This window comes from Macaca fascicularis, chromosome 3, assembly GCF_037993035.2.
Source record: "Macaca fascicularis isolate 582-1 chromosome 3, T2T-MFA8v1.1".
NCBI lineage: Eukaryota > Metazoa > Chordata > Mammalia > Primates > Cercopithecidae > Macaca > Macaca fascicularis.
The window spans coordinates 190,466,284-190,480,501 of NC_088377.1; the positions used below are offsets into that span (position 1 = coordinate 190,466,284).

A 14,218-nucleotide genomic window follows, 5' to 3' on the forward strand; every position below is an offset into this window, starting at 1 on the left:
ACTGTATATTAAGGACCCCAACTCAGAAATATTTCCACATCCTGAAGTAATTATCCTTGGAGAAAGTGAGGAACCAAAGTCTTCTCGCTGAGCTTAAAAAAAAAAAAAAAAAAACACACACACACACACACAAGTTGGCCGCAGTGGCTCACGCCTGTAATCCCAGCACTTTGGGAGGCTGAGGCAGGCAGATCACCTGAGGTCGGCAGTTCAGGACCAGCCTAACCAACATGGAGAAACCCCATCTCTACTAAAAACACAAAATCAGCTGAGCGTGGTGGCACATGCCTGTAATCCCAGCTACTCGGGAGGCTGAGGCAGGAGAATCGCTTGAACCTGGGAGGCGGAGGTTGCAGGGGGCCAAGATCGCACCATCGCACTCCATCCTGGGCAACAAGAGCGAAACTCCATCTCAAAAAAAAAAATTGGGGTGAGTTGGTTCCAAATTGAAGCTAGCCCTATGATTTTTCGGTAACTCAACAATTTAGAAGGTGAATAACTAATGACACTGTTGTTTCTACATCCTTATCAACCAGGTTGTGGATTAAGCAGGACACTCTATGGTAAAGCTCCTGTTCTCCCTGCTGACCATAGATGAGAAAAGCTGAATGTGGCTAGAACCAAGCAATCCTGTTTTGTTTTGTTTTCCTCTGAGACAGGGTCTCACTTTGTTGCCCAGGCTGGAGAGCAGTGGCACAAATATGGCTCACTGCAGCCTCAACCTCCCAGGCTCAAGCGATCTTCCTCCCTCAGCTCCCAAGTAGCTGGGACTACAGGTATGCACCACCATGCCTGGCTAATTTTTGCATTTTTTGTAGCAATGGGGTCTCGCCATGTTGCCCATGCTGGTCTCCCAACTCCTGAGCTCAAGCAATCCACGTGCCTCAGCCTCCCAAAGTGCTGGGACTGCAGGAGTCAGCCCCCGCGCCCAGCACAATCCAGTTACTAAGCATGCAAATCCACAAACATGCAGACGTCCAGGCTTAAAAGGCAGTTTATGGCAATTCATTCCCAATCAAACCCACAGACTGACCTAATAAAATCAATCTAAAATAAAGAAAAGTTAGTATATACAATGCCACCTGAATATAGGTAATCAGTGCCTTACCTCTCCACAGTATTCTGAGATGAATTCATTTTTCTGCACAGGATCTTTGATAAAAATCCCCCAGCCTGCCACATCAGATGGTGCCAGCAATAGATGCTAGAGAATAAAACACAATTACAATCAAAAAAGGAGGGTGAAGATGGACTGGGGACAAAGCAGACTACAGAATGAAAACAAAAGCTATCACTGTAAATCCTCAGACCTGTTCTAAGGCAGTAATGGAACACACAGCTTCAGTCAATGTGAAAGCTGCTGAGAATGGCTATGAACATTATGCTTTTCTCATACAGCAGATAAGAATCTCTGTCTTACAGAAAACCCTTTGGTGGTGTTAGTCCTCTGCAGTGACCATCATTCAGCAAGGTGCTCTAGGCCTGCTGCACTTTTGGCTTCCCTGTTTCTTCAGCCCTTGATTTCCTCGAATAATTTACTTTCAACCTGAATTTAAGGACAGCACCAAATCACTCTTCTTCTCCATACCTTTCCCTCTACTTCCCCCAAGTGATTTCTATTAACATTATTCCATTTTCAGCCTCAGGACACCCCTGACTCTTCGCTGGTGCTGGTTCCCTCTGAAGCCCATGGCAACTTGGCTTTGGATTTGTTCTTCCACCCCACCTCCTCAGGATAACACAAGAAACTATTGGGAGGGATTACCATGATCTTGTCAGTCCAGTAGTCTATTTTCAGCAGAAATGCCGAGATGATCATTGCTGTAAATTATGTATTTAGGGATGTGTTCCCAAACATATGCCAATTTTTCATCATGGCTCATTATTATGCTTTCATCCAAAATTTTCTTGTGACCTTTACAAAGGCTTCCCTGATCACCTAAGCTTCCAATCTATTCCTATTCTGGACCATCTTACCACTCACCTGTCAGGTGAACTTCCCAAATATCCTTCTGATCAGAAACTAAACAGCTAACTACTGCTGTGCAAATGAAACCCAACTGGTAAAAAGTATCTACATAGTTTAACATTTTTCAGAGTTAAAAAATGTCTTATAAAGAGGACATGTCAGTATGAATAGAAGTACCCACTTTCTGAACAAAGTCAAGAAGGAGTACAATGGTAAGCTGTTTAGGGGAGAAATTGAGATTTTTAGGTCTGAGCGGGTATGCCATCGGAAATTGAACCAGCGTCACTGTGATCCAGTGACCTAAATGGACATATAACTGCCTAGAGTAAAATGATCTAAATGTCTGATAGAAAAAAGTCACAGCTAAAAACAAAAAACCCACGACCCTGCACAGCTCTCCACGACCCTGCACAGCTCTCTGCCATAAACACAGACTTTGGTTCAAAAACATAAGGAAACAAAACCAAGAAAACTTCAGTGTTTTGCCTGGAGCACAATTTCTGGTAGAAGGGGACCTGCTGGTAGGAAGTGTGATCTCAATTATAAATAAATGGTCCAACAACAAAGATATGTCTACTCTACACCACACACACACACACACACACACACAGCATAAGGGCAGGTAATGGGAGCCTGGAGGATTTGATCTCCTGCTCCTTTACAAGTCTTGTGACTTTGGGTTTCCTTACCTGTAAAACGGGGTTAACACTTATTCCTCACTCACAGGGTTAGGAGGATCAATGAACGAATCCACTAAAGCACTTAGAACAGTGCCTGCTATTTTTACATGCTTAATAAATGTCAGCTATTATTATAAAAAGAACTGAAGAAAGACCTTATCTGCCTTTAAAAAAAAAAAAAAAGGATTCCCCAAACACATGCTGCTGGAGTTTCTTTCACTCAGTCATACTTCCGGGCTCAGAGAGTTAAACCATCTACATACAATTCCCCACACTAAAAATACAGAATTCCTCGCTGGATTTTTTTCAAGGTTTTTGTTTATTTCTTTGTTTTGTTTTCTGAGACAGAGTTTCGCTCTGTCCCCCAGGCTGGAGTGCAGTGGCCCGATCTCTGTTCACTGCAAGCTCCGCCTCCTGGGTTCACGCCATTCTCCTGCCTCAGCCTCCCGAGTAGCTAGGACTACAGGCACCCGCCACCACGCCTGGCTAATATTTTCGTATTTTTAGTAGAAACAGGGTTTCACCATGTTAGCCAAGATGGTCTCAATCTTCTGACCTCGTGATCAGCCCACCTCGGCCTTCCAAAGTGCTGGGATTACAGGCGTGAGCCACTGCGCCCGGCCTCAAAGTTATTAAACAAACAGGAAGTAAGTCTATAAAAACCTGCCATGGGAAATTTCATCTTTTACTCTACATAATAAGGAATCTATACTCTTTGATGAGAATAAGTCTATATTTTGATAGAAATCACCATTTATTTGCATTAAGGATACTAAACTACTAGTTTTATTAACTAAAAGAGAAATTCAAATAATCTATTAAACCGCTAGAAAAAATACATCTTATTCCAAATCTGATACCATGAATGGCTACTTCTCAGAATTTGCTGGTTTCTCCTACTATCGGAGTACAGTGCTCTATAGAAAACTGAAGAGACTGCCCAAGGGTGCACTATCCAGCGAAAACTATCAACACTTTCTCATCAGCTGCACCTTTCAAGGATCACTTTTACTTTTTGCCCCAGCTAAATCATCTAAGACAATCCTGACATTTGCATCACTAAATAGCTAACTACTACCAATCTTCCAGAAGCGACTGTTACTCACCTTTTTGGAGCCCCGCTGAATACTGCAGTTCTTGCAGGACACATTTTTACTGTCCCAATGGTCAGCGGCTCCACAAGTAAGACAGAGGTCAGGGTCACACTCTCGGACGGCCAGGTAGCACGGGCACTGCTTGGTGTTGCACTGTGCTTTGCAGCGGCATCCCGGAAAGCGGTTTTGACCTTCAGAGAGAGGTTTGGAGGTTCTTCACTCATAACCACCATCACCATCATCACCATATGCAAAAACTTGCAGAAAGATACGTGGCAAGGGGTGTACTGAGCATCTGGCTGACTCTCAACCCTCACAACCACCTTATTGCCCTACTATACAGACAAGGAAATGGAAGTATTAACAGCGAAGTTAAAGCTGTTTGTATGAAAAAGACCACCACTGAGTTTTTCCATTTTTCATTTGTTAAACAGTGTATATATTTAAAGTAAGTGTGAATAAAGTGTGAAGAAACAATATCCATGGTCCTTGACCATTCTCACAGCCCCTAGTTCTAAACACTCCCTTAGTACTCAAGCTTCATGTGCAGTCTCATTAAACAATTATAAAAATCCACTGCGTTTATGCTACATTCCTTTATTCTGAAGACTAAAACCCTCCTAACTCTGACAATTTCTGGTGTCCAAAAATTATCTGAGTAGCTCCTTCTAGATTCCTCTTACAATCTGTGCCGACTTTAATACAACTTAATTTAAATGATCAAAGAAGAAAAAAAATAAAATTCGGGTTCCTTTAATACAACTTTGCCTGCCTCACACACATAGACACACAACACCCAGGCGACTGACCAGCCAGTGGCACAGGGCCAGGTATGGGGCTCAATAAATACTTGTCAAATCCATGAGTTTCGTCAAGTAAACAAGGGAGTGCTCCCGTGTTCTTATTTTTGATTTTTTAAATTGCTAACCAAAGGCCTATTTAGTTCTCATGCAATTCCATCAAAGCAACAAATACTTACACTCTGAACTACATTGACAAAACTTTTCACAAAAATTTTGTGCTATCACACAAGGGCACGAACTGTCACAAGGCTGCCGTGGATGATCACAGGGTTGATAGTTGTAAACATGGTTAGAGGAGCCGTCTGAGTAAAGATAACATCATGCAGGCCAATGAATCCAGGGAGATGGAAACGATCATACACAATTAACACGAGTACATTCTTCCCTACTACCTGTGGAGGGTAGCTGGCCTGCCTTTACTGAATGCGTAACGTTACACATATTCCGGTTTCCAAAACGATGGCAAAAATACTCTCCCACCCCCAGGTGCTTGTGAGTTCCATCTAGATACAGCGTGGCTACATCAAAGTCCCATCCCAAAGCACTTCTCCTTCAACCGACTCGGACTCATACCTTCCAGTCAGCCTCCACTTTACAGAAGAGAATTGACTGGGGATTCATCAATAGACATTCTCCATTCGAATTGGTTTAATGTAGAGAAGGCAATTACATTAGAATAACCCAAGCTCTAATCCAGTTACTATTCTAAAACAAATGAAAACAGAGCAGACATTGTTAAGCTAATAATGAGGGGAATGGAAAGATGCTAACCCTTTTTCAGCTGTATCTTTCTGCAGTGTGCAGCCCACAACCTGCAAAAACACAAAGAAAATGAAACCAAACTTCTGCAGGACGCTGCAAATCCAACCGAGAGCTGCTTAACTGGATCTGTCCGTGCCATGAATACAGCAGTGCGTTAAAGCCAAGAGTCATGCCCTGCCCAGTTTATATTTGCCATCAGTTTGAAGCAACTCAAACAGCTTGATGGCTCAGGCTGCCCCAGGTGTGGCAAGACGTCACTTCCTGTGTTCATCCATGACTCCTGGTCAGAACTCCTGAGCTCCCAATGCCGCACAAAGCAGCTGGTGTGTCTGCCTGTTGATTTATTCTGATGTGGATGACACTCATCACTTCCTCTAATTTCAGGCATCATAAACCAATCAAGTGGACTACATGGTCAGAAATAATTCAACCAAAATTTAAGAAGCATCACCTAAAGCCTAAATTCCTATGGGAAAAAAAACCTTGACTTTAAAAAAATTCTAAATTGGGTTGGCCCTACACTTATTTTTGTTAAAGTAACAAAATGTTAAGGTAACAAAATGTAACATGAGCCTGTACACAATTTTTGAAGCATAATCTAACTGCACCCTTACGTTTCTCATTTTTAAACATGTGAGGTGGAGGTATGGGGAGATTAGGGCAGATAGTCCATTTGTAAATTTTTCTGGCTCTACATTTACAAATCAAATCAACCTGAAAACATTTGCTAAGGTGACAGTAACATTCACAACAGGCTTATATTATAGTAGGGTACCCATTAGGAGTATCGAATGCAATACCACACAACTTAGAAATTCAAGCTCCTGGAGTAAAAGATACTTCTAAAAACTGGGCCAGAGCTCACATCAGAAACACAGAACATTTCATGATGTTAAAGTAATTGTTTATAGCCTTTACTGAAAAAGCTACTAAATATGTTTTTCTTAACCCAAATTCCGTCTGGTAACTATAATTTTTATGACTCTTAACATACCAAATATACCGAAGGCTGCTGTATTCTTATAGAAAAATACTAGCAATTCCCAGTGGAAATAAGATTCCATAGTTCTGTTTTTGATGGCAGTTTAAGGTTTTTTAAAAATAGACTAAGTAGAAACCAACAACGGCCCATAGGAAGGGCCTTGCCTGCAGTGTCTATCTGTGTTGACTTCTCTAAGCAGCTTCATGGCAGACTCACCGGTGTTTCCTCTTCTTTTTCCTTGGAGGAGTGTCCACATCCTCAGCAGGAGCTGGAGCTATGATGCTAGATTCTTTGACTCTAAACTCATACACCTGACAAGAGGCACAGTCACAGAGCCATGAGGACAGTCTTATTTAGGCAAACAATTCTTATACTCATGCATACCAGAAAAATGTCTGTCTCTTCTGTGACACTGCTAGATGCTGGGGATATAACAGACATCGCTGTCCCTACCCTCACATTGGGGGTAGCTGTAATTATATTCTGGTCAAGACCTGTGATGCTAAATTTAAATTCTTACTAGCTTTTAAAATCTACTATCTAACCTTAAAAGTCTACAGTGGGGAAATTCTGTAACATACCTGGAGAATAATTTTCATTCAATTCCCTCTTGGGAAGAAAAAAAATTATTTTTAGGAGATGAATAGGAGCTTAGTAATAACCAAGAATTTTCTTTGTTTGGACAATGAGTACATTTTTATCTCTATATTTGAAGCTCTTTTAACAACATTTTTATCGGATATCTTACCTGTCTACATGTTTTGGTCCCAATTAACCTAGCAATGGCACAGAAATTGTCATAGTAAGTGCCAATGAGGACTCTAAACATTGAGGCTTCAGCACCACTCCACTCCACATTCTCAGGAGGTTCAATATTTGGCTTCATCTTTATTGGTGTTTGACACCGAGAATTTGCTTCTACAAAACCAAATGTAAGCACTGGTCAAGAAATTATTGGAAATAATATTAAGAAGTAAAATTCAGGGTGTGCTTAAGAAAAAAGCAAAAAGATAAGGACAACTAAAATCCAATCAGTAAAATACTAACTCATCAGTAGTTCACATTTTCTAACAAAACTATTCATAGAACATCAAAAATATTAAACCAAATGATCTGAATTTCATCATTCCCTACCTAAGATCGAAAAAGGAAAATGGCACAAAGAATGAGAATAAACTGCATCATCAACTTTCAAACAAACAAGCAGGGCAAACACCACAAGCCAGGGTAGGGGTGGAGGCAGGAAACACAAGCAACGCAGCTACACATTCTTGAGATAATGCTGGTCTTAAGACTCTAGTCTTTATACTGAAACTAACCAACTAAGAAAATTATTCAATGCATTATACATCCTTAATCCTCACAATATGAACTTTCACAGAAGAGTAAATCCCAGTTATTAGACGTGTCTTACCAGAGGAGCTCGAAGTTTCGTCTTTCTTCTCTTCTTCTTCTTTATCATTGTTCTCTCCCCCCGTTTCAGTCCCTGCTTCCCTATCACTGTCTGTATCCTTTGATTCCAGCACATTAATGGTGGGGGTGCTGGGCCTGCTACTGTTATTGGGAAGCCGTCCTCTTCTGCGGCCTCCTGGGCGTTTTGGTGGGGTCTTGATCCGCTCAGCAGTGAGAGCAGCAGCGAACTCCTTTGCTCCCTCCTACGAAATGAAAAATGTCAACATGAGGGCAAAGTTCTAAAACTCATTTTGATGGAAGAGAAAAAAAATACTATATAAGCCAGGTTAGTCAAAAAATTTATCACATTATCCATTTATCACAAATAATCATTTGCATGTCTAATATACTTGTTTTTGATATGCTTTTGATAGTCTGAAAATTTCAGAAAGAGAAATATGGGTTCTATATATTCCTAGAATGGTACAAAAATCAGGCAAGACAGTTCTATATTGTGAATTTGTAAAATATATTAACTGGTTATAATTAAGTTAAAATATAAGAAGATAAAGTATGAAATATACTTCATGTAATAAAGGTAATTATCTCTATGGACATAGTCTATTTAAAAGTGAATCTTTACAAAAGAATCATATACCTAATGCGCACGGAGTCAGACTACCTATGCAGAGTTTAAGATAATGCATACCTCTTTGTGTTAATATTTAAAGTATACAAGAACACAAAACACAAACATGCTTGACTTTGTCACTTCCTGTCTTACTATTAAAACATCCAACATTTTTTTTTCCTGTGAAGGATACACAGCCACAGGAATACATGAAAGGAACTTCAGAATAAGACTCTGAGGGTTACATCTTGCATTATGAAGTACAATAATCCAGTCTCAAAGTATAAAACAATGGTAAGAGCATGGTTTATAGAGACCACAGAAACATTTTAGATGAGCCAAACAAAATTCTGCCTTGTAAAGAATATTATAAAACAAGTGCTCAAGAATTCCATTTTTTTTTTTTTTAGTGGAAATAGAAGGGAGAAGTTTGACAGCAGCCAACAGTTTTATACTTCATTCTACAAAAACCAAATTGCTTAAAAATAGGATACCTTCTGCAGGTGCCATTCAATGAATCTTCTGTCCAAAATCCAACAGGCAATATATACCCATTTAGTTCCTAGGTAGGAGTGGCTTGGTTCAAAGAGGGGAAATGGTAAAAATAAGAGAGTACCCGTAAAAAACAACTTTTCTACCTCATATTTTCCTAACCCCTTACCTTTTCTCCATCATTAAAAAAAAAAAAATCTGTGGAACCTATCAGATAGCTGAAATGACAGTGCATCTAAAACTCAAGCAGAGGGATATGGCTATGAGAGGGGCTTAGGGTCTACTGCGTATGGTTACTGCATGCCTGCTTTCTAAGTGGACTATCTGTGCCTCGCAACTCTCATAGACTTTGTGGAAGGCATAAGAGTCCTTGATCCTAAAGGCCTTGAAATGTTGCTGAAGAGATAACACAGATTTTAAAAAGAATAATACCACATTAATGAAAGACTAAAATGTGCAGTACATGAGCTATGGAAGAAACAGCACGGGTGAGAAAGCTCTGTCTATCATATGGCCCATAACAGCACGGGTGCAGACAACATTAACGCTGACTTGATCACCTCCACCAAAGTGCAAAATAAAGTCCTCTCAAGTACCCTCTGCAATAATAAGGCACTAAGTCTTACCAAATGCTGGTAACACTGTGGTCCACAAGGTTTGTTGTCTAAAGCTGTTTCTGTGTTCTTCCGCTTATAAGTGTTGGGTGTTGCATGAAAAGCTGCAAAATAAATGAAACAAAGAATCTAATATAACTATAAAATACTTTTTCACTTTTCTAATTCCACTGGAAAAGTCAATTAATGGATTATAATCTTGCTAATATATGGTTTACATTACTTTATATAACTTTCCTTCAAGCTCTTACTGAACGATCACAATGTATTCTCCCTTCCTCCTCCTCCAACCATTAAGCAGGAAGGAAAAACAGTAAATTCTGGAATGATTCATAATTTCTCATTTTTCTCCTTGCAAGTAACACTGATGCACATAACTATGGTTATAAACATTTACTTAAATTGAATCTTACTATCTCTGTTTAAGCAGCTGATACTCCCGCTACAATTAAATCAGATTCTTATTTTTAATTCTGACATACAGTTTCTTGATTTCTAAAGAAAGGTTAGCAATCAGCTTGTCACCAGTTGTAAAAACTCGTTTTTAATGGTAAAGAGGACAACCCCAGATTACTAACATTCAATTCCTGTGAATCATACCCAATCCAAGAACCTGGTGAGAGCTTACAGTGTCTTGCCACAGAAAATTACGATGTCAAAAAACAGATTTTAGATACACTGTTTGAAACCTAAAATTCCAAAATAACGTAACAGAAAGATTCAAATGCGGATACACTGCTACATGAAAACAGTGTGAACACTGACAGCAGTGCAAACTTCAGAGAATTTCTTGCAAAAACTTGCTTCCTCATATACAAAAGGGAAATGCTGGAAATGGACTATTCAAAATTACACAAAATGAAAATTAATCTGGAGAAAAACAAGTGACATTCCCACAAAACAAATCATCTTTTAAATATCTGTAAAAAGCCATAAAGACTGATGAGAAAAAGAAGGGGAAAAAAAAGGGCAAAGTTGTGTTTTTAAAGAAGAAAAATTGGCCAGGCGCAGTGGCTCAAGTCTGTAATCCCAGCACTTTGGGAGGCCGAGACGGGCGGATCACGAGGTCAGGAGATCGAGACCATCCTGGCTAACACGGTGAAACTCCGTCTCTATGAAAAAATACAAAAAAAAAACCTAGCCGGGCGAGGTGGCAGGCGCCTGTAGTCCCAAGCTACTTGGGAGGCTGAGGTAGGAGAATGGCATAAACCCAGAAGGCGGAGCTTGCAGTGAGCTGAGATCCGGCCACTGCACTCCAGCCTGGGCAGCGAGATTCTGTCTCAAAAAAAAAAAAAAGAAGAAAAATTCAAGGCTTAGATTCTGTTGCAGTGTGTGAGCAATTAGGCTCCAGAAAGCCTAACACCCAATACTAATCTGGTGCTGGATTACGTTCGCTTAGGCACGCTAATACAACTATTTTTCTCTTTATGAGTTAATCTAACATTGTAGCTTGTTCTCTGAAGAAAAAAAATACATAATTTAAAATATGTAAACCACTTCTTAAAAAAAAAGTGACAATGAAATACAGAGAAAACAAGAATATTAACAAAAATAAAACCACCATTAGAAAACACATAAACTTTATTCAACTTGGATGTAAAGAATAATTTTCTAAAACTCATTCAGAAGAGACAGAACATTTATCTCTATCTACCAGCACTACTATATTTTAAACTGTACTGAAAATACAAGCTGAAGTGGGTAGAAAAGACAGTTATAGCTCTTTTACAATTTGTCTTGCAGGCTGTTTTTGTTTTTTTTTAATCAGAAAGCCTCCCCGCTCCCCGCCCCACCAAAAAATAAATAAATAAAGTATGTAGAAAAGAGAAAGAAGCTTCAGTTATAAAGACTGGAAAGAAGGCAAAACCATTAATAACTACAGACAGTATAATTACACAGCTGGAAAACTCCTAAGAATGTACTGAGAAACTGATAATCACGAAGACAATGCAGTAAGGTAGCAGGGTACAAAACAGAAGACAAAATGTGGAAAAGGCCCAACAGCAATAAGTTTAATACCTAGAAATACTCGACAAAAAATGTACAAGAGTTATATAAAGAAAACTTGGGAGGTAATTAAAGGACACAAAAAGAGAGGTGATGGTATGGTTAGTGAGACTTAACCCTTATATTTTAAAAAGAAGTTAGGTAATTTATAAATTTAATGGGATTCCAATAAACATACTGCTAATTTTTTAAAAAAAGAACTAGACAAACAGATTTTGAAATGTATATAGGCTGGGTACAGTGGCTCATGCCTGTAATCCCAGCACTTTGGGAGCCCAAGGTAGGAGGATCACTTGAGGCCAGGAGTTTAAGACCAGCCTAGGCAACACAGTGAGACCCTATCTCTAAAAAAGAAAAGAAAAAAAAGAAAAAGGAAACTAGCCAGCAATGGTGGTGCATGCTTGTAGTCCCAGCTACGCAGGAGGCTGAGATGGGAGAATAGCTTGAGCTCAGGAGGTGAAGGCTGCAGTGAGCCATGATTATGCCACTGCACCACTCCAGCCTGGGTGACAGAGCAAGACCCTGTCTATAAATAAATAAATTTATATAGAAAAACAAGAATTGCCAGGAGATGGCTGAATACCGCCTCATGAATAGACTAAAGGAACACAATGTTGAGAAACCCAAATACATATGGCAATAGGCAATGAAGGAAATATTTCAAGGTAGTGAAAGATGAACTTTTCAGTAAATGAAACAACTAGGCAACTTTGGAAGTGAGAGACAGAGCAAGACTCTGTCTCCAAAAAAAAAAAAAAAGTTTAAACTTTGCTTATGAGACTTTTATCAAATAAACCTGAAAAAAATTGCAACTCATATTTCAAAACACCTAATTTCCTGATTATATAAAAAGCTCCTAAGATTACCAAAAGACCTATAAGACCAAGAATAAAAATAGGCCAGGTGCGGTGGCTCACACCTGTAATCCTAGCACACAGCTAAGGTGGGTTATTACCTGAGGTCAGGAGTTTGAGACCAGCCTGGCCAACATGGTGAAACCCTGTCTCTACTAAAAATACAAATATGAGCCAGGCGAGGTGGTACGCGCCTGTAATCCCAGCTACTCAGAAGGCTGACGCGGGAGAATCACTTGAACCCAGGAGGCAGAGGTTGCAGTGAGCCGAGATTGCACTCCAGCCTGGGCGACAAAGCAAGACCCCTGTCTCACAAAAACAAAAAAAAACAAAGAATAAAAATAGTTCACTCTTCAACATATAGGAAGATCCTACCCTCATTCAAAGGAATAAAACCCAGATATTAAAACAATGCTTATCACCTGTGGGAAGCAGAGATTAAAAAATAAAGAAAAACAAGAACTTAAAAATAATACTAAAAGCCATTTTTCACTTACAAAATCAACTTTAAAAATTAGTTTGGTAACACTTTCTATGGGCAGGGCTCTCTGACTTTGCTGGTAGGGTTTTAAGGTGCTGTATCCCTGTATGGCAGGTCATTTGGCAATACCTAAATAGAGTTTATCAGGTAAACTTAAACTTGTGTGAAATGGGTACAGATATCTGCAAGATAATTCACTGTAGCACTGTTACAGCATAAGGCTCAAAATAATCCAAATGGTCACCATTAGAGACCAGTCCAGTAAGTTCTGCAACCTCCTACAGCACAGGCTATGCAGCTATACAGATAAAGCTAATACCTACAATATTAAATCCTATCCTTATCCCCAAAAAAGGGAAAAGCCTGAATGCTATGGCACCATTTAAATAAGATGGTCAGGAAAAAAAGAATATCTTTATACTTGTCAAAGAAACTGTAAAAAAAAAAAAAAAAATACAAGAGAACTAATAAAAGTGGTTAACTACTAATAAAAGTGGAAGGAGTGAGGTAAAAATTCGATGGATGGGGAACAGAAAATCATTGGGAGACTTCACTGTACACATTTTCACTTTTTTTTTTTTTTAAAGAGATGGGGTCTCACTCTGTCACCCAGTTGGAGTACAGTGGCATGATCATAGCTCACTGTAGCCTCAAACTTTTGGGCTCAAGCAATCCTTCCACCTCTGCCTCCCAAAGCACTGGGATTAAAAGGATGAGCCACTGCGCCCAGCACATCTTCATATTAATACTTTTTAGAAATGTAAACCATGTGAATGATGACCTATTTTAAAAATCACAACAGGTAACAAGAGTCAGGTACCATTTTAACTATTTTCCACATATTAATTCATCTAATCCTCACAACAGCTCTATAAAGGAAGTAGTACCATATCCCCAAGATAGAGACCAGAAAACTAAAGCACAAAACGCTACATTTAACATACAATCGACGAGGCGCAGTAGCTCACGCCTGTAATCCCAACGCTCTGGGAGGCCGGGGCAGGTGGATCACTTGAGGTCAGGAGTTCAAGACCAGCCTGGCCAACATGGTGAAACCCCATCTCTACTAAAAATACAAAAATTAGCTGGACGTGGTGGTGGGCGCCTGTAATCCCAGCTACTCAGGAGGCTGAGACAGGAGAATCCTTTGAATCCAGCAGGCGGAGGCTGCAGTGAGCTGAAATCGCACCACTGCACTCCAGCCTGAGCAACAGAATGAGACTTCATCTCAAAAAAAAAAAAAAAAAAAAAATACAGTTATGTACTGCATAACATCTGAGTCAATGATGGACCGTATATACAATAGTGGTACCATGAGATCATAATATTGTATTTTTACTATACCTTTTCTATGTTTATTAATGATTTAAATATACAAATACTTGCCATTGTGTCACAACTGCCTCCAGTATCCAGTACAATGAGTGACATGCTTCAGGGTGTGTGGCCTAGGTGTG

The 14,218-nt window shown here is 39.6% G+C and overlaps 1 protein-coding gene and 1 pseudogene across 26 annotated transcripts in view; one reads left to right on the top strand and one right to left on the bottom strand.

Moving 5' to 3' along the window:
* The window catches only part of EZH2 (enhancer of zeste 2 polycomb repressive complex 2 subunit), a 76,608-nt gene that overhangs the window by 3,200 nt on the left and 59,190 nt on the right, over positions 1-14,218 (bottom strand). For 22 of the 26 annotated variants that reach the window (XM_074036225.1, XM_065542718.1, XM_065542711.1 and 19 more), the window contains 8 exons: positions 9,432-9,523; positions 7,705-7,945; positions 7,039-7,208; positions 6,507-6,601; positions 5,318-5,358; positions 4,723-4,848; positions 3,756-3,934; positions 1,109-1,204 (listed from right to left, as the gene is read on the bottom strand). In XM_074036225.1, the coding sequence (XP_073892326.1) occupies positions 1,109-1,204; positions 3,756-3,934; positions 4,723-4,848; positions 5,318-5,358; positions 6,507-6,601; positions 7,039-7,208; positions 7,705-7,945; positions 9,432-9,523 (1,040 nt within the window). The remainder of the gene's footprint in view (positions 1-1,108; positions 1,205-3,755; positions 3,935-4,722; positions 4,849-5,317; positions 5,359-6,506; positions 6,602-7,038; positions 7,209-7,704; positions 7,946-9,431; positions 9,524-14,218) is intronic. The other 4 variants (XM_065542719.1, XM_065542720.1, XM_074036224.1 and 1 more) reach the window with 1 other exon arrangement.
* LOC123572625 (U7 small nuclear RNA) lies at positions 11,129-11,196 on the top strand (annotated as a pseudogene).